This window comes from Artemia franciscana, chromosome 12, assembly GCF_032884065.1.
Source record: "Artemia franciscana chromosome 12, ASM3288406v1, whole genome shotgun sequence".
Taxonomy (NCBI): Eukaryota; Metazoa; Arthropoda; class Branchiopoda; order Anostraca; family Artemiidae; genus Artemia; species Artemia franciscana.
Window position 1 is genome coordinate 22,803,879 of NC_088874.1, and position 19,575 is coordinate 22,823,453.

At 34.4% G+C, this 19,575-nt stretch overlaps 2 protein-coding genes across 2 annotated transcripts in view; one reads left to right on the top strand and one right to left on the bottom strand.

Annotated features, from left to right (window-relative positions):
• Positions 1–19,575, bottom strand: part of LOC136033871 (spermine oxidase-like) — a 445,682-nt gene that overhangs the window by 177,840 nt on the left and 248,267 nt on the right. The gene's annotated exons all lie outside the window — the stretch shown is intronic.
• LOC136033866 (protein MTSS 2-like) overlaps positions 1–19,575 on the top strand; it is a gene marked incomplete in the record, with an annotated part of 126,827 nt that overhangs the window by 63,028 nt on the left and 44,224 nt on the right. The window contains 1 exon segment of the mRNA XM_065714836.1: positions 4,822–4,929. Within this exon segment, the coding sequence (XP_065570908.1) occupies positions 4,822–4,929 (108 nt within the window).

Consider the following 19,575-nt stretch of genomic DNA (forward strand, 5'->3'; position numbering starts at 1 on the left):
CGACATGACTGCCTGTCCATGGATTATTCTTTATGGTTTATTGTGTGTGGCTATGCTGTTTGACCTATGTGATTGTATGGATGAGTAGGGTTAAGGCCTCATTCAAGTGCTGGTCTATATTAATCACTAATTTAGGAAAACAGTCTTCCTTTTCTCCTTCTGTCTTTTTTTTTTTTTTTTGTGTGTTTGTGCTGTAGCATTGGTGATTTCTCTTTTCATTATATATATATATATATATATATATATATATATATATATATATATATATATATATATATATATATATATATATATATATATATATATATATATATATATATATATATATATATATATATATGGAAACCGGTTTGTAATTGTAAGCAACTTGGCCTATTTGTAAATCCTACTTACAAACATGTTATAACAGGGAACTTGTCAATAATAAAGCAAGATGATCTTCAAATTATAATGAATAGAGGGGTTAATTTCCATCTTTCTCATCATCTGAAACCATCGAGTGTTCTTGATGGCTTGGAAAATGATTTTGATTTATTTATTGATAAGTGGTGTAAGAAAGAGAATAAAAGTAAAGAGAGTTTTCAAAGTTGGAAGAATTTAATTATTAGTAGAATAAGAAATAAAATATATTCTAATTTAAAAAATAGTAACACTAAATCATTATTTTGTAATGCGAAGATTAAACAAGCAATTGCTAATCTAGAGAATGAATTTGTAATTGTGCCAGTGGATAAAGCTAATAATAATTTTGCCATAATTTGTCAGAAGCTGTATTGTGATATCTTAAAAAGGGAGTTATGCACAACTAAGGTTTACGAAAAGGTAAATTTAGAGGATGAGAATTTAATTGAAAAGACTGAAGAAATACTTTTTAAAAATTTTAATATTAAAATAAATGACAATGATAAAAAGTTCCCTTTCCTATATTGGACTGTAAAATTTCATAAGAATCCCCCTAAACCACGGTTTGTTGCTGGAGCAGCTAAATGACCAACCCGCATTGCTGCTACTGACCTCTCCTAAATTTTAAAGGAAATTGTAAATAAACTTAAAACCTATTGTTCTGGTATTAAAAAGTTTTCGAATTTTAATCCATATAGGAGTGTTAATTTTCGATTTTGCGACTATGTATACTAATTTATCACTTAATGTAGTGTTAGATAATTTAAAAACTGTCATCGAGAAATCTTTCCTCTTATCTAGTAAAAGGTTCTTAAAAATAGACACTTATAATAAAAAAGCTATATGGACAAATTGCTTTAATACCACAGTTAACTTGAGATGTTACAGCTTGAATATGATTTTTGAGTTATTAGAATTTGTTTTATACAATACTTATATAAGATTTGGTGGTGATTTGTACAAGCAAATCGTGGGAATTCCCATGGGGGGGAATGCCAGCCCATTTATAGCTGACTTGTTTTTAAGTCAACTAGAATATAAATATATGATGGATAAGAATAATCCAAATAATTTAAAACATGTTTTGTCAAATAATAAAAGATATTTAGATGATATTTTGGTCTTAAATTGTAAGGATTTCTTTGATATTTCTAAAAATATATATCCATCAGAGCTTACTCTTGAACCTAGTCATGGCGCTGGCCATGTAGATCATTTCTTAGATTTAAATGTTAATATTTGTGATAATAATAAATTAAGTTTTAAAATGTATAATAAAACGGTTGCTATTGATTTTGAAGTGATTAGTTTCCTATTCCCTGAAAATAATATACACTCAAATATCACATATTCTGCCTTTTTCTCACAGTTACCTTGTTATGCAAGGATTTGTAGTAATTATATTGATTTTAAAAATAGATGTAAAATCTTAAGCCAAAAATTGATATCAAGAGGTTTTTATGCAAATAAATTAACTTGGCAATTTAAAAAATTTAGTTTTCATTATAACGAACTTTTAAATAAATATCAAAAGAATTATCTGGAAATACTTAAAGAAATTTTCAACTAATTTCGGAGGTTCGACAAATGATGATGCAGCGCCATTTATTTTGAATTGTGTTTCTAATAGAGCGGATTTTTTTAAAAAATAGCCTCATGGTAATGATGAATTCTATAATTGTTTAGTTCATTAATTTTTTTTTGCAATTTGTTAATATTTGTGATTTGGTAAATTTTATCATATTTAGTTTACCTATTGTTGCTAAAAAGAGGGATATATTAACAGGATAAGCTTGTTTTGGTGTTACTTGGTTGTTTTACATTTGCTGGTTTTTTTTTCATAGGCATGTATTTTGGGGGTGATACCTGACACGGGGATGCCATGGATATTCTGTGGTAGCTACAACACTTGGCTGGGTAGAGAATTTAAAGTGGCGAAACCCTATAGGCCAGTGTATTCTCCTGATGAGCCCTTGTGTTGGGTTGTTGCCTCTGAATTATTTGTCTTTATTATTTTTCTATTGTTTGGTAAATGACGACTTATACTTATTGACGACATGACTGCCTGTCCATGGATTATTCTTTATGGTTGATTGTGTTTGGCTATGCTGTTTGACCTATGTGATTGTATGGATAGTTAGGGTTAATGCCTCATTCAAGTACTGGTCTATATTAATCACTAATTTAGGAAAGCAGTCTTCCTTTTCTCCTTCTGTCTCTTTTTTTTATGTGTTTGTGCTGTTGCATTGGTGATTTCTCTTTTCATTATATATATATATATATATATATATATATATATATATATATATATATATATATATATATATATATATATATATATATATATATATATATATCCTTAGGATCAACTGTGTGTGCAACCTTCTTTTAAATGGTTGATTCAAACGATCTTCGTTTTCATTTTTAATTCCTATGACTATGTGGATGCTCATTCCAGTATGTTGTACTTCTTTTTTTTTTAATTTGTTACCGCGGAAGAGCTTGATACGTAGATATGGACCGTCATTTTACCGCATATTTCCATACATCTCGACGAGAAAAAAAAAATGTTCCAAGCCACAAAGCTCTTAACTCCGATCGACTCAGTTTAAAATGAAAAAGGTCAAATTTATCTTGTTCGAGTTCATTCTCAGCATTACAAGGGTATTAATACTTAACTCCTTGGTTAATTTATTTCCCTTAGAATGGCCATGCGTTGCTCTGATTTTAAGTAGGAAAACAGTCTCAAAATTGGTAGTAAGTTTACACCATCTAAAAAGAAGTTGAATTTGATGATTATTTTTGTCAGTTTTCTTTTACTAATATCTAGTTGATCATATCTCTCTTTTTTCGTTTTATTATCGTTAGATTAAGCACATCCGCTTTGAAGAAGAGTAAATGTTTTAAAATATCCTTTGCGTGCTTCACGGCTGGAGGACATCAGTGAGCTAAAATTGTTGACTTTTATCATAAACATTCAAAACAATGGACACGATTTTTGTGTGCGTGTTTAGTTGAAAACGTGTTTTCCTGTTGTCTTCGTTGTTAATGGTTCCTGCCCTATCTCAAAACTTGAAAGTCAAGGCTGTATCGTCAAGAAAGGAGAGAATCAGTCGTGGGGTTTAAAACTTGACTCAAAAATATGAAATGAGTTTAATTTTTGATCGAAGTCATATCCCTTTTAGCTAAATCCGATAGGAAAGTGTAGTTCTAAGAAATTTTCCAACTCAAACTCCTTTCTCTGAAAAAGTTTCGTCCCAAATTATATTTCTGGCTAAAGTCCTGGTCAAGGCTTAATTCACATAAGAATATGAAGTAAATTGAAGTTACTTTATGACCCTATGGAAATACGAAGGGTCGCACGTACGTGTTTAAGAAAAATGAAAGTTATTTCGTTTGTTAGGACGTGCCTATGACAAATGGTTTTCAGAATCTATTTTTTTCGGCGCTTGAAAGAAATAAAAACAGACAGAAGTATGTTTTTTTCTTCGTCTTTCGGCGCTTGAAAGGATTGAAACTTCATACATTCTTATGTGCTTAAATTTTAGAAGTGAAGTTTTACGAAAGTGAATAAGGATTTTAAATTGAAGCACGAGCACAACTTAAATTATATAACAGGTTCAACCTAAAGGTATCAAAGCTAAAATGAACATAAATCACCACACATAAATGTTTATTATTTGTAGTCATAATAAATACCCTCTTAAGGCTAGGGTGTTTATTTATGCCGTACTAAAAAGTAATAATAATTTGTGTCGCCTCATAAAGTTAAACTGATTCAGTAAAGCTGTATTGTTGTTCGTGATTTATTATCTTTCTTGTTCGTTTTAAGTTTTATTTCTTATGAAGGTTAATTTATGCTTGATTTAAGTCTTAATATAATCCTTAACTACTGTTTGAAAAATTTAATTTTTTTGAATTGTATTTCTTCGGCGTTTTTTAGATTTAACTTGATCATTTAAGATTACTCCGTAAATACAGAAGGGACTAGGTCCTTCGTCCAAAAGAAAAACAGTTGAACCCATTACAGCAATGAAATCTAAAGCAAAAAGCTTCTCTTGAACTTTTTTTTTCGATTTATGAAATAAATGATCATTGCCTACCTTAAATTGGTTTAATTGGAAACACTGATAGTTCACTTTTTATTGAGTTGTTCCAATCTTTTAGCAGAGTTTACACATTTAAGAAGCTATTTTGGTATGACTTCTGGTATTATTGAATCTAGTTAACAAAAAACGAAATTGTATACAATGGTAATCAACATAGGCTCGGGATTCTGATAAGAGTTTAACAGTGTCATGTAGTATATATGTAATTTTGAAGTAAAATAAGTTTTCGATTGAAACCTGTCTTTAAATAGGGTTTGTTAAGAAAATTGTCCCCTAGTTTCTGAAAGGTAAAAACTTTCTACCATTTTAGAACGAAGAAATGGCAATGGTGCATGAATTCAGTCACATGGAAGAATCAATAGCTCTCCTTGATAAATATACAACTGACCCTGAATCTCTACCTTTAGCATCAGAACAAGTAAGATTTTGTTATTTTCGTTTTTTTTTGTCTGTATTAGAAACTTATTCATAGTCCATCTATTACTAATGAATACTCAGTTGATATTCCATTAATTCTAACCTTAAATGTCTCTAGACTACTTGAGGTGAATACAAAAAGTTAACGGTTAGCAAGGTAGGCTGTGTGAATCTTTTTTATAGTTATAGTAATAAGAGCCTTGTCTAAAACGTATAAGCACCCAAACAAATTTTTTATTTAGCAACATTAGCGAGATGACTGCTATAGCTATGGCAGTGTAAGCTTTAATTGTTTGTAGTTTAAAACTGCGAAAGGTATGTTAAATGCGCGGTCCCTAAAATTATCAGGTGTGGCTTTATTTTAAGAAATAGAAATGTAGGAAATAGACTGAACCAATCGATACAAATTGCTTGGTCTGAGAGGATGATCTGTACCCCAAACTGTTATGAAAAATAAAATTATCATAGACTTGCCTCATGATGCAGTCAATATTGTATTTTTGCCACAAAATGATATTCCTGGAGTTGTGGGGGAAGAAAAAGATGCTCATGAAGATTTCCAGTTTAATAACCAATAAAAGTTAGTTTTCCCAGTGATTTTTACGCACATAACAAGAAATATAAATTCCAAAAATATTCCTGGTTCTTTCGTCCTTTTGCGACAATGAAAGTTGAAAACTGGTGCAATTTATTAGCCCGAAGTCTTGAATATTACCAATAGAAGCAAATCAAAACATCACTGGAAAATCTTCCAGGAAAAAAATCTTTTACCATTGGGAATGGAGCTCAGGACTTTCTAGATGCTAGACAGGTGTCTGATATTAAACTTAAGATAGTAAGCGGATGGAAGAAAGTACACTTGATCGATGATGATGATGGTCTACGTACGTAGACATGCAGTGTTAGGCTGCACCAAAAAATTTTTCCCTTTTCACCATATAGAGACTTTAATTGTTGTCAAATAGGATATATCACAATTATAAACAATAGGTTTAAGCATTAGCTTTCAAATGATCCCTCAACCCTTTCTCGACGATGTTCCAGTGGCTGTTAGCACTGAGAAGAAAAAAGGAAAAAAGGGCCATCCAAGCAGCTATAGAGCACTACTTTCTGGGGTTTTCAATAGGTGGTGGGGGGAGGGGGGTAGTGTAGAGTGTTTGACCATGGAAATTTTAATATTGGGCTTTTTGTTTTGATCCGCCGCCATTTTTGAGGGGTTTCTAGCACCTTTTTCATATAAATACAACTTGTTTTCCTATTTAATCTGGTTTATCTTGGAAAACTTGTTTTCCACCTTTAACCTGGAAAGTACAATTGGGAGGAACCTGGATGGGACCCGTTTAACCTGGAAGGGATAATTTGTTTTTCTGTTTTTGCTGGTTTAACCTAGAAAACAGTTACCAATCCTGAAACGGTTCAAATAGTGATTCTGTTCAGTGGACAATTTCTTTCAAAACTTGCTTTTTATTTTTAGTTAATATGGGCCGAAGTTCACTCTTTACTTGACTGTAGCTACAACTACAACCATGACGACGTAATTCAGGGAAAATGGCATCCTGTAAAAGGGTGTGGGGCCAGCACCAATTCCTAATCAAGTCCTTATAATAATTCCTTTTAATGCAACTTTGCTTCTTATCATAACTTTTATAAGCGGTAAAAAGATCAATTAGTCATTAATAGAAACTGATAATATGAAGAAAATATAACATAAAACTCCAGATAATTTTGCACCAATAAGTTTCTTAAAACTAAGAAGGAATAAGTGACTTTAATGCGCAATAACAAAGAAAATTAATTAAGTAGATCAAACAGTTTTTGTAAGTCTGGTTGAAGAGTGTCAGTAACCCGTTTTTGCAGTTTCAAGCTGGTTTACAGATCCGTTATATTAAACCAATTTATTCATACAGCAAAAAGTGTACATTAAGGAAAACCAAGATGCATCCTAAAAGAGAATCTGAAGTCATGATTGTTCATTCTCAATAATAACCATTCATCAGTCATTCGCACACTTAAATGCAAAAAAAACTATTATGGCACACACTTCAGAAATTTCAAGCGGCTGTCAGTAAAAACCCACTCAATCCTCTCCCCCTAATTTGATGTCTCCTCTTGTGAGTTTTATTACGCCCTATTTCTCTTTAGGTCTCTTGGATCATTTTTAGGAAAACCCCTCCCCCATCCGTGCTACGTTGCGTTCAGATATGGCCAGAGTAAATTATTATCTTTTTAGTTTAATTATTCGAAATAAGCACTAAGCCGCCGGCATATACATTTCATTTTAGTAAGATTTAAAGATAATATTTATGCCAACAAATGGCTTTGAGTTTTCTGGATTATTTTTATTTGTTTTGCTTATCTTTAGAATGTTTTGGAATTCCATACATCTATATTGTTCCTTTTCATACTATGTTGACGGTATTCTCCAATGGGAGGGGAACATGGTTTGAAAAAGGCTGTTTATGCCTGAAAAGTTTTATATGTATTTAAAATGCCAAAAAAATGTTTTCTGCATCTTTTGTTCTTCTTGGGGGGGGGGCACATCCATTTATTCGGCTGCTATTGACTACACGCTAAGCTTGGTTGCAAGTCACTAGTCCATGGCTTTGCTAAAGCAAATTTTTAATAGTAAAACTTATTTGGGTTTATCTATCTATACGGACTAGGTTTCACTTAGTATAAAACTGAAACCAACTCAAAGACTTTTTTCAAGTTTGAATTTACAGTTGAAATTGCCAGTAACATAAACAAGAGCCATTTGTGACGTGGTTGGAACCTAAAATTAGCCTCGGTACTAGAGTTATCGATGTTATCGTCCTAGCACGTCAAGAAGCATCAAACTTGCAAAAGCACTAGAAATCCCTCGAGTCCACCCAAAGAGATCGGGTCCGGTCCGCTTCTGTCAGTGACGTACCTAAAACTTGCTTGTTCTCGAACTCGCCAAAGCACTAGAAATCCCCCCAACTCCCCCAAAGAGATTTAGTCTTGTCTGGTTATGTCAATCACGTATCTACAACTTCAGCTTATTCTTCCCATTAAGTTTCATCCTGATCTCTCCACTCTAAGCGTTTTCCAAGATTTCCGGCTTCCAAGATATCCATTTCCCCCCTCCACCCCCAATGTCCCTGGATCAGATCCGAATTATAAATGGAGCATCTAAGACATGAGATCTTTCTATATATCAAGTTTCATTAAGATCTGATCGCCCATTTGCAAGACAAACATACCTCAATTTTCACAATTTCTCCTCCCTCAAGCCCCCCCCCCCAGATAGATCAATCGGGGAAACGAATATTATCAAGTCAATTTGCGTAGGTCCCTGAAACGCCTACCAATTTTCATCGCCCTAGCACCTCCAGAAGCACCGAGCTTGCCAGAGCACTGGACCCCCCCCCCCCCAACTCCTACAAAGAGAGAGGATTCCTCCTGGTTATGTCAATCACGTATCTAGGACTTGCGTTTATTCTTCTCACCAAGTTTCATCCCGATCTCTCCACTCCAAGCGTCTTCCAAGTTTTCCAGTTTCTCTCTCCAACTCCCCCTATGTCACTGAATCTGGTCAGGGTTTAAAATAAGAGCTCTGAGACACAAGGTCCTTCTAAACGTCAAATTTTATTAAGATCCGATCTCCCGTTCGTAAGTTAAATACCTTATTTTTTCTAATTTTTCCGAAATAACCGTCCCTCCACTTCCCTCAGATGGTCGAATCGGGGAAGCGACTATTTTAATTTAATCTGTTCCGGTCCCTCATACGCCTGCGAACTTTCATCATCGTAGCTTATCTGGAAGTGCCCAAACTACCAAAACTGGGACCGACAGACCGACGGACAGAAATTGCGATCGCTATATGGCACTTGCCCGACCGGGCAAGTGCCATAAAAATTGGTGGTGAATTGGCTACTTGTATTTTATTACAATAATGAGAAAAAGTTTACTAAAATAAAGTTAAAGCAATTTACATTTGAAAATCTGCTCCATAGAAAATGATAAATCAATATGAATAATTGGTTGTAGGTTTTTGCTAACCCTCACTAAATTATTAGATTTTGCACACCGACAAAAAAAGAACTTGTGAAATTATGTCGGGAATCTTATCAGGATTACATGGCATAAGCCAAAGATGGAAAGAACGTTCTAGGACAAATCATGCTACTATTCATTCCATGCAGTCAACTTGAGGTCCATTTTACGCACAGAACGTCTACTGAAAACCCCGTTATCCAGTGCTATGTTGAAAAAAAGCAGATTTGGTCTAAGCGCTTCACCTCCCTTGACATTTACCCTGGTAGGTGACTTTGGAAGCTACCAACAGGATGGAAGGACAGCAGCAGTTTGCTTCAAACAATTTCATCAGTGAATTCAAGCTACTGGAGGTGTGGATGTATTAGCAAGAAGTAAGGGAAGACGTCTTGAGATTATCGGACAATAAATAATTACAAGAAATAATTTTTGTTTGATAAAGGTTAATACCGTTGATCATACCCGTCGGCCATGGTAAATTGCTGTTAGTCATGGTAACTAGGATAGAAAGAACGATAAAGATGTGTTAGACAATTTCAAAATGTTTCATACGGCGTGGTTTCATGTTTACCTTTTACGTGCCAAGAAAAGAAAAATGAAACAACTTCAACTGTATTTCTTTTCGATGTTTGCGTGTTCAGTGTGTTCTACAATTTTCTGAAACTGCTGATGATTTTGGCAAAATTTAGTTGAGGTTCGTAACAAGTGGTCAATAACAAAAAGGAATCTTAATTTCGATACGATACGATACGATACTTTATTAATAAACACAGTTGTAACTGTTTATATTACACATCTACTGCACTGATGGAAAAATATACGTTTTTGTTGGCGTGCAGTAGTAAAAATTTACCATTTTCTAAACACACCAACAAATAAAGTAATAAACGGCTAAAAAAAAAAAAAAAAAAAAAAAAAAAAAAAAAAACCGACAATCCTACTACTTCAGTACCACCCCAACCAACTAGACCTCTCTAGCGCCTCCTATCTCCTCACAAATAAATACAAATTCGATCATTTAAAATATACCAGGAAAATGACATATCTTGTACTTTTTAAAGTCTAGACCTTCCCTTAACTCTTCCTGGGCGTAAAGTCAGTGTACTTTCATAGAGTTTTCACTAAGATAATAAGAATATATTTAGAAAATTAAAGAGGTTACGGGAGTAAAAACAATTATACCATTAATATTGATTCTGAAGTGGAGTTACAATTCTTAATTCTAGCCCACCCTATCTCCTCCTGTGACTGACGAGTCAAAAGAGTACTTGTTATGTCACATTTGTTATGGTTTGTCTCCTTTTTACCATTAGCGTTTAATTTGAAATGCACACTCTCTGGATTTTTTTTTTTTGTGTATCGTTGATATTCATTCCCAAAAAAAAGTAATTTTCTTCTTATAGAAAGTTAATATATTTCTTTTTTTGTTCTGACGACAGTATTTTTACTGAGACGATGATTGCGTTATAAGCTAATTGCTCTTTCATATGGGAGTTATTCTGTTGAAAGTTTTTTTTCGTTACGACATTCTATGAAACCTGCCTTAGGATTTGATCCCATGGGTGTCTTTCTCTCTTATTGATCTTTGTATTTTCCCCACACGTCAGCTGCAAAGCTAATCAAGGGCCTACTACGCCCTCTCTCTGATATGACAACCTAAAACTAAAGTTCTTTTAATGAAACAGGACATAGGCTTATATCCCCGTGGAAATGGAAAATAAATCCTAATAAGTAGTATTAAAGGCCTAATTTTAGGCATGGTGAGGATTCAGTAGCATTAATTGGAAATACGTTAATAGAGATAGATGAATATGCCAGAAAAAAGAAATGGTGGGTGAACTAGTTAGAGAATGAAAATGTGTGTATGTAGTTAGAATTGTTGGGGAATTTTACCTGAGGTAGAGGGTAGGAGGAATGATTGACACTTTAAAAAAGTCACTATTTAAGCTTGATTAGCCTTTTCTTTCCTGTTCAAATTCGTTCTTTATTGTTTTTTATGAACTGTTTTTGTGAGGCTGTTGTCTTGGACAATTCTTGGACGTAGAAACCCCCCTCCCCAGGCTCAGTTTCTTTCCTTCTTATTCGGGTACGAACAGGAGCACTAGGGTAATTTTTCTTTATCGCATAAAATAAATCAACCAAATAAATAAAATGTCAGCCAGAGTGTCTTTCTGCCTCCTACTACTATCTATTCTATACATTACTCTAGTCTTTACCCCTTCTCTTTATCACCCTCGCCAATACAAATGTTTACTCATCATCCATTTTACAATTTTGGGGGAATTGTAGAGATAGTTTAACTTTTCTGCTAGAAATCCTTTCATTCTTAATCTAACTCCCTGTGTACTTCAAGCACATTTGGTTATCCAGGGCCCACCTAGAAGTGTCAGTTACCGGCTTTACCATTTGGCTTTTTGTGTTTTGCACCTTTTGTATTTATTTGCCCGTTAGTTTGTTTGCTTAAGTGGGATGTAATGTTGCTTGGAAGTTTGCTAAAGATGACAATGACAGACTTGATTTGGCTATTGTACAGATCAAGCTGCGAAAAATTTGTTGTTTGTTAACCAGCCCATCTGCTATATTTGTTGAAGTAAAGGCTAAGAAATTATTAATTTGAGTCTTCGTGTTAGAGTAATAGAAATGGAAGAATGTTTGTAAAAGGGTCGTCTGCACTTAAATTATTCGAAAAAATTGACAAGTTGCCTAGATTGCTCAAGTGGCTTCATCTCATGGTTAAATTTATAAAACATGAAACAAGGTGATAGCCATGGCGAGACTCATTTTTACAATTACATCTTTGCCTCTGCTTCAATTTGTTATATCTGAACAATTTGAAAAAAAAATCATTAATTACAATTAAAAATGTTAATAAGGACAAGAGAATTCAAGATGAGTTATTATGAACAAGATAATTCAACATAAAAATCATTAAAATAAACATAAATATAGAAAATATAACTAAAAAATAATCAAGAAAATGAGGGTAGTTACAGCCAAGAGACAGGTCGAATTTACTATCCACTGGCTGAAATTACCCTTGTTTTCTTGATTATTTTTTAATTGTATTTTCTCTTTTTTCAAACCCAGCCAGCAGTACGCATTCTATTTTAATCATATTCACTGCTCGTTTCTACGGATGTTGTCAAATTGGCCTCCTGGTAGTAGTGGTAGTCCACTCTTGAAAAACAATTGCTTTTAAAATTTGGAAAGTCTAAATAAGATGTGGCATTTTCTTCTGTTTGATTTGGTTTTCTTTTTACTAATTTTCCTTGCTATTATGATAACCGTTTGTTGCAAAGCTATATCGGTTCATTGCTTGTTTAAAACAACATTTTGTTTACTGTTTATAGTTTTTTCATGATATTGTGGAACCATGTAAGCCCCCTTATCCAAGTAAGTTCTTATTGTAATATCAGTCAAAGGGGTGTTCATTTGACTGACCGTATTTCAAACAGTAAGCTGTACGAAAAATATGATTCTATCCCGCTTTCTAAGACTATAGTGAAAGAAAGGCTGAGATAGCTAGGACATGTTATGCGGACGAAGAATGACATCTTTCCAAAAATCGTCCTTTACAGCAATCTATTTTGGGCCAAAAAAGCAGGTTGTTCTCTAAATGGGGTGGGAAGAGATCAAAATAAATGATTTGAAGGAACTTGGGACTTCTTGAGACTGAGAAGGTTTAAAGAGGAAAGCTTTGAGTAAATTGTGAGGGAGGAAGAGCATGCGCAGCTATGTTGGCCTCATGTGGCTAGGTGCTACAGTGAGTAGTTAGTAGTAGTAGTATTTCCTTTTACATAATAATTGACAGGAAAACAAATGCCGGTATTGGGTAAATATGGTACTTTTGTCGGATCACCATTCTTACTTTCTAACATTGATTGACCTTTCGGAAGCCAAATTGATCAAGGTCACTTTTATATTTCTTGATCTTAGGGTCAAAGCACTAATCGGTTGACTCTTGACCTTGCTTCATCACAAACATGTTCCCTAAAAATGGGAATTTATACTCAAAACTGACGGAATAATGTTGGCTATTCAGTGCAAAACAGTCTTTAAAATAGCCAATTTACCAAAGATGATCTCTCAATCATCAAATATATAAGTGAAAACTAACACCTCCTGACATTTCCCCCACTAGATGCTTTGTACTTTAAATTCAATCACAATCAGAGGCCAAATCGATTAAATCTGCTTCTTGAGATTTTCAGATCTCAATGTTAAAGCACTCCTCGATTGACTTCTAACCTTGTATCAGGAATGCATTCCATAAAAGAAGAGAACTAATGTCCAAAACTGACAGAAAGTATTTTGGACATCGAATACTGAACACTATGTCAAGTAACCAATCGGCTTTGACTGTATTAAATTAAAAAAAAAAAAGTTTTTGCTACTGAAAGTAAGAAGCAACATTAAAACTTGAAACAAACAGAAATTATTACGTATATGAAGGGGGTTTCCCCCTCCTCAGCACCTCGCTCTTTACGCTAAAGTTTGAATTTTGTCCCAATTCTTTGAGAACGACTCTTGAATCAAAAGTGTCGTTTAGTTAGAACAATAAGAAGCTTTCTTAAAGTACTTACAAGAAACTTTAGCTTAAAGAGCTAGGTGTTGAGAAGGGGTTTCACCCTTCATATTCGTAATATTTTCTGTTCATTTTAAGTTTTATTGTTGGTCCTTACTTTTAGTTGAAAAAATCTTGTCTTTTTTATACAATTACTGATCGTTCTTTAAATAATTCAAGGAAATCGGGCCATACCTCTACGAAAAAATCCCCCTCCCCACGGAAATATCCTCTAGACAACTCACCGGTGAAAACCTACCCCGGACAATTACCCTTAACGACTCCACGCATAAAATTGAGACGGAAAAGAGAAAGCAAGACATATCAAAAGAATTTTATATAGGAATTCTGGTAAATTCCCCTTGTGGATAATTTAACCTGACAAGTTCACCCCCTGGAAACTTCCTTGCCCATGAAAAATTCCGCCATGAAAAAACCTAAAGCTGAAAATTTGCCCCTCCCCCACCCGAAAATGTATACATAGCTTACTTCCCAATAGCAAATACTATGCGTAAACAATGGAAAATTTTATGACTTAAAAATCTTTCTCCTTTGGCTCTGGGGGGTCATGTTACATCCAAAAGCATAGTTATAGGGTCTTTCAACTGTTGTGAACAAAATGGAAATTTTTAATCAGACGACCTTGGGCGGGAGAGGTGGCCTATTTGGCCTCCGATCTTTTTCGTCACTTAAAAAGGGCACTAGAACTTTTAACTTCCGTTCGAATGAGTCCTCTCATGATTTTCTAGGACCAACGGGTCAATACGATCACCTCTGGGGGAAAAACAAAACAAACAAATAAATTAACACGCATCTGTGATTTTTATTCTGGCAAAAATCGCAAATTCTACATTTTTTTTAGCTAGGATCTTGAAACCTCTACACTGGGGTCCTCTGATACGCTGAATCTGATTTTGTTTCATCAAGATTATATTACTTTCAGAGGGTTGTCTTCCCCTTTTTTTTTTGAAAATCAGTCGAATTTTCTCAGTCTCGTAGACTTTAATGGATGAGACTAAACTTAATGAAACTTATATATTTGAAATGAGCATAATAAGCCGATTCTTTTGATATATCTATTGATATCAAAATTCCGTTTTTTTTTTGGGGTTATTATTGAGCCGGGTCTTATCCAATACATTAACGAACACCAAAAATTTCCTCAGAAGATGTTTTGTATCTCAAAATCAAAAGCAGTATCAGATCTTGTTTTTCAATATTCTCTGATGTTTCCTTTATGGATTTAATCAATTTGACTTTCCTATATTTCAATTATAAAAGTAACCATTCCGTGTAACTTTTAATTTGGGATTGAAACCAACGTAAAACTTGATGTACTCGAATTTTCACTGCTTTTCTGCATCTATATTTAGTTTCTTTCACTCCTAAGGTCTATCTATATTGACTTTGTGTAGAGCTTGTTATATTACTTTATATTGGCTTTGACGTCAAGAGGAAATATGAATCAAAACCCTAAATTGATTGCCATAGAAATAAGAGTGTTTTTGAAATCAAATTTCATCTGCAATATAGGTTAATAGATTAGCGCAATTATAGCGATAATTTCATAATCGTTTGAAGATGGATTGTTTTATTTAAGCCTTAATTTAAGACTAATTAGGCAACTAATGGCATCTTAGCTCCAATGGTGGGCGTGAATGTGCCATAATAAATAACAAGTATTAGTCAACCCTTTCTTTTACTGAATAATATTCAAAGGCAATATTTTGAGTATATGCACACTTTTGTCAATGTTATCCTTTGTTTCATTGAAAAGCTGTGTGAACATAAAAAGCACATTTGTACACTAGAGGTGGCAAAGGGGGAATTACCCTCTCCTGGGATCCGTTTAAGGGACCATCGTGTCAAAATTTATATAATTGGGTATAAGAAAATCCATCTTTGTCATAGCGCCAGACATTTTTACCCTTGAATAAAGTTTATGGCATCCTCTCAAGGGTCTTTACTTTACTTCCCTTTCTTTACTCAACTCAAACACACACTTTTCATCTTTCTTAGTGTTTTTGGCTCAGTTTATGTTTTATTGTCAGTGTTGTCTTTTGTCGCGCTGTAGAGCATATTTTAAGAACCTATTTCAGTATGGGTATGTTTCTATGTCAATATTTAGTATGTTTGGCTCGGTTTATATTTTATTGCCAATATCCTCCTACATTTTTTTTTTTTTAAAGAATAGATTTCAGTATGAAAGTTTCAATATAAAGTTGCTCGCAGTTTTTAATTTTTTGTATGTTTGTCAAACATAAGAGTCAACGATTGCAAGAATAAAATACATTAAATAAATCAAAGTAAACGAGCTAAAAATGAAAGTAGAAAAGAGAAAAAGTATGAATTAAACCTTGCATTTAGACTAAACATAAATTTAGAAATGATTTAGTGAAAAATTAAAAAAAGAGTCACTTATTTGCATCATTGAGATAACACCAACATTTCGAGGGGGAGAGTGGATTCACGCTCTGTTTGTACTCTTCACTTTCTTCTTTGTTAGTTTTGTCCTGTCAAGAAAGCCAAGAACTTCACTCTAAGGAAACATTTCTCACATCGGATGTTGTATATGTTCAGGTGGTATGAAAAGAAATACTTTCGCTCTTCCAACTCAAACATTTCCTGATGGTAAATTCCTACTAATGACCAATAGATCAGAGGTGACAGAAAAAAAAAGTAGGAATCCTCCGTCACATTATTCACCCTTCCCTCATGGAATTGAGATCGATCCAAGAGTTTCCTGGTCCTAATACAATGTGCCTTAAATCACTGACTCTCTTTTTCTTTCTCATCTCTCGTCGGTTTCGGTTGTCAAAGGGATACGAAACTAAAAAGAATTGAAAATAAAACGACATTAAGTTTAGAAAAGAGATGGGGCCCTTTAATTACTTTTGACTCTTAAAAAAGAACTAAAACTTTTGATTTTCAATTGAATGAGCCCCCTCTAAAGTTAATACGACCACTTCTTCCACTAAAACCTTATATGTTAATGATGGAGAACTTGCATAAGTTACAGCCCTTGCTCCGGGGACTTGGGGGATTTGCCAACTCTTGAGTCGTAGTTATTTTACTTTTGGACCATTTGCTTTGAACAAAAATTTTGATAGGATACATTTAGGGGGGAAGCGCGTGTGGGGAGGGGGTTGGCCACCCTTTGATCACTTTTGACTATTAAAAAGGGCACTAGAACGTCAGATTTCCCGTAGAATAAGCCCCCCTACGAAATTAGTGTGACCACCCCTTTCATATGAAGGGCCTCTGGGAAAAATAATGATAAAACATAAAAGCTATCTAAGATTTATTTGTTCATCTATATTTGCACCTGTTATCCTTATGTTTGCTATGATCGTTAATTTTAATTTCTGTTCGGTTTGAGTTTCATTTATTCTTTAATATTAATTTCTCGTCGTTTTGAGTTTGAACTATAATAGGACCGATTTCCAATAGAATGAGCCCCCTCTGAAGTTTATGTGACCACCCTTTCCATATTAAGTGCCTCTGGAAAAAAAGGATAAAACATGGAAATTGTTTAAGATTCATTTATTCTTTAATTCTGATCGTTTATTGCCAAAGTTTTTTATTGGTTTATAAAATGAATATTCATACAATTTTTCACGTCCTAGACTTAAGAACAAGGCCGTATCCAGATTTGGTTGTTAATGGATATCCCCCCTCCCTTAAATTTTTGTCCGACTCGTAAAAACGTAACAAAAATGAATATAAACAAATTTCCGATGAGCTTTTCCAGTTTTTTTTAAAACCCCTCACCCTCCCCCTGAAAAACATCCTGGATATTTTCATGCTTAAAAATTAAAATATATCATTACGATTCGTAAGTTACCTGTTGAATCGTGGAATTGTATTACCATAGGAACTTATTTCTACTGTTCTTAAGTTTAATATGGCTATTTACCTTTCTTTGACAAACATCTTTTTATGGAGTTTTTTTTTTTAATTCATTTCTGTTCGTTTTTATTACCTAAGGTTTTTATCGGTTTATAAAATAAATATTTCTACTGTTTTCCCGTCTTAGACTTAAGCAACACTTTTAAGACTCTAACTTGTATACTTATAACTTACAACCCTTGCCCCAGGGTTCTGGGGTGTTGTGTCAATCCCGGGGTTATTGTTATATGAATTTTAGACTATTTTGAACAAAATGACTATCTCAAAATTTCGATCGGATGCATTTGTGGAAAAAAGGGCGTGGGGGTGGAGCTAGTTGCCCTTCGATCCCTTTTGACTTTTAAAAGGGAACTAGAACTTTCAGTTTCCAATACTATGATCTGCCCCCAAAGTTTATACGGCCACCCCTTCCATAAATATCTTAAATGCCCCCGGGGTATAACTTACAACCTTTGCTCCTGGGCTCCTAGGGGGGGGGTCTCAACCCCGGAGGCCTTGTTGTAGATCTTTGGACAATTTTTAACAAAATGGCTTTCCCGAAATTTCGATCGGGTGTACTGGGATAAAAGAGGGCGTATGTGGGCTACTTGCCCTCTGACCACTTTGACTCTTAAATAGGGAACTAGAACTGTCAATTTCCAATTAAATGACCCCCCTCGAAGCTTATACGACCACCTTTTATATATGAAGTGCCTCTGAGAGAGAGAAAAAAACCATTAAAGCCTTATGACAACATTTACTATAGGCAATGATGTAGTGCTGTCTCTGATACTATATACAAGAATGGGGGGGGGGGGAGAACACTCCCAGAAGTGTTCCAAACGGTCCCCTGAAAACTGGAAAAACAGTCCCTTTAAATGCAGTTTTGTTCCATCGTATTCCTTTGGGAAGGGGGGGGGACCTGTGTGTACGTAAGAAAACGCTGAGGACATTAAAGACATCGTGTTACATATGTATTACTTGTGTTGGAATCTTATGGCATTCTACCAAAATTAGCCATGTGTCCGAGCTAGAGGATAAAAACTGAATTTCGTATAACTACAACCATTTAAGCTGTGTTTCGGTCACTTGTCATCCATAATTTTCGTGGTGACCAAAGTGTTTTGTGCTTACTTGTATAGAATGTTTTTAAGCTTATTGGTGCACAGGTTTTACTGTAGACTTGAGCTTATAAAGAATAATCCTTAAGCAAATTCGAAGTCGGCATGGCAAGTTATGGCGGAAAAGCGTAAATATCGCAATCATATGAATACTGCTTTTAATTTACACAATCTGCAATTTAGCTAGTTTTACAGCCAGCTGTCACCTTCCCCCTCTGCTCTAGCCTTAGTAATTTGATATTAGCCTTTTGTTTGTTTAGTTTTACCCTATAAATATGCCAAATTTAAACAAACGGGGAAGGAAAGAAATTTTCACATCATATCCGACTGATTTATCAAATAGCTATGATCAAACAGTTCGTGGTAACGAACTGTAGTAAGGAGCGACCCGGCTCAATAGAAACCAAAACTCTAAAAAATTGAATTTTGATATCAATAGCTACATCAAAAGAATCGCATTTTAATACTGCTTTTAAATATATAAGCTTCATCAAGTTTAGTCTTACCCATCAAGAGTTACGAGCCTGAGAAAATTCGCCTTATTTAAGAAAATAGGGGGAAACACCCCCTAAAAGTCGTAGAGTCTTCACGAAAATGACACCATCAGATTCAGCGTATCAGAGAACCCTACTGTAGAAGTTTCAAGCTCCTATCTACAAAAATGTGGAATTTTGTATTTTTTGCCAGAAGACAAATCACGGGTGCGTGTTTATTTGTTTGTTTTTTTGTTGTTTTTTTTTCTTTTTCCCAGGGGTCATCGTATCGACCAATTGGTCCTAGAATGTTGCAAGAGGGCTCATTCTAACGGAAATGAAAAGTTCTAGTGCCCTTTTTAAGTGACCAAAAAAATTGGAGGGCATCTAGGCCCCCTCCCACGCTCATTTTTTCCCCAAAGTCAACAAATCAAAATTTTGAGATAGCCATTTTGTTCAGCATAGTCGAAAACTATAATAACTATGTCTTTGGGGATGGCTTACTCCCCCACAATCCCTGGGGGGAGGGGCTGCAAGTTGCAAACTTTGACCAGTGTTTACATATAGTAATGGTTATTGAGAAG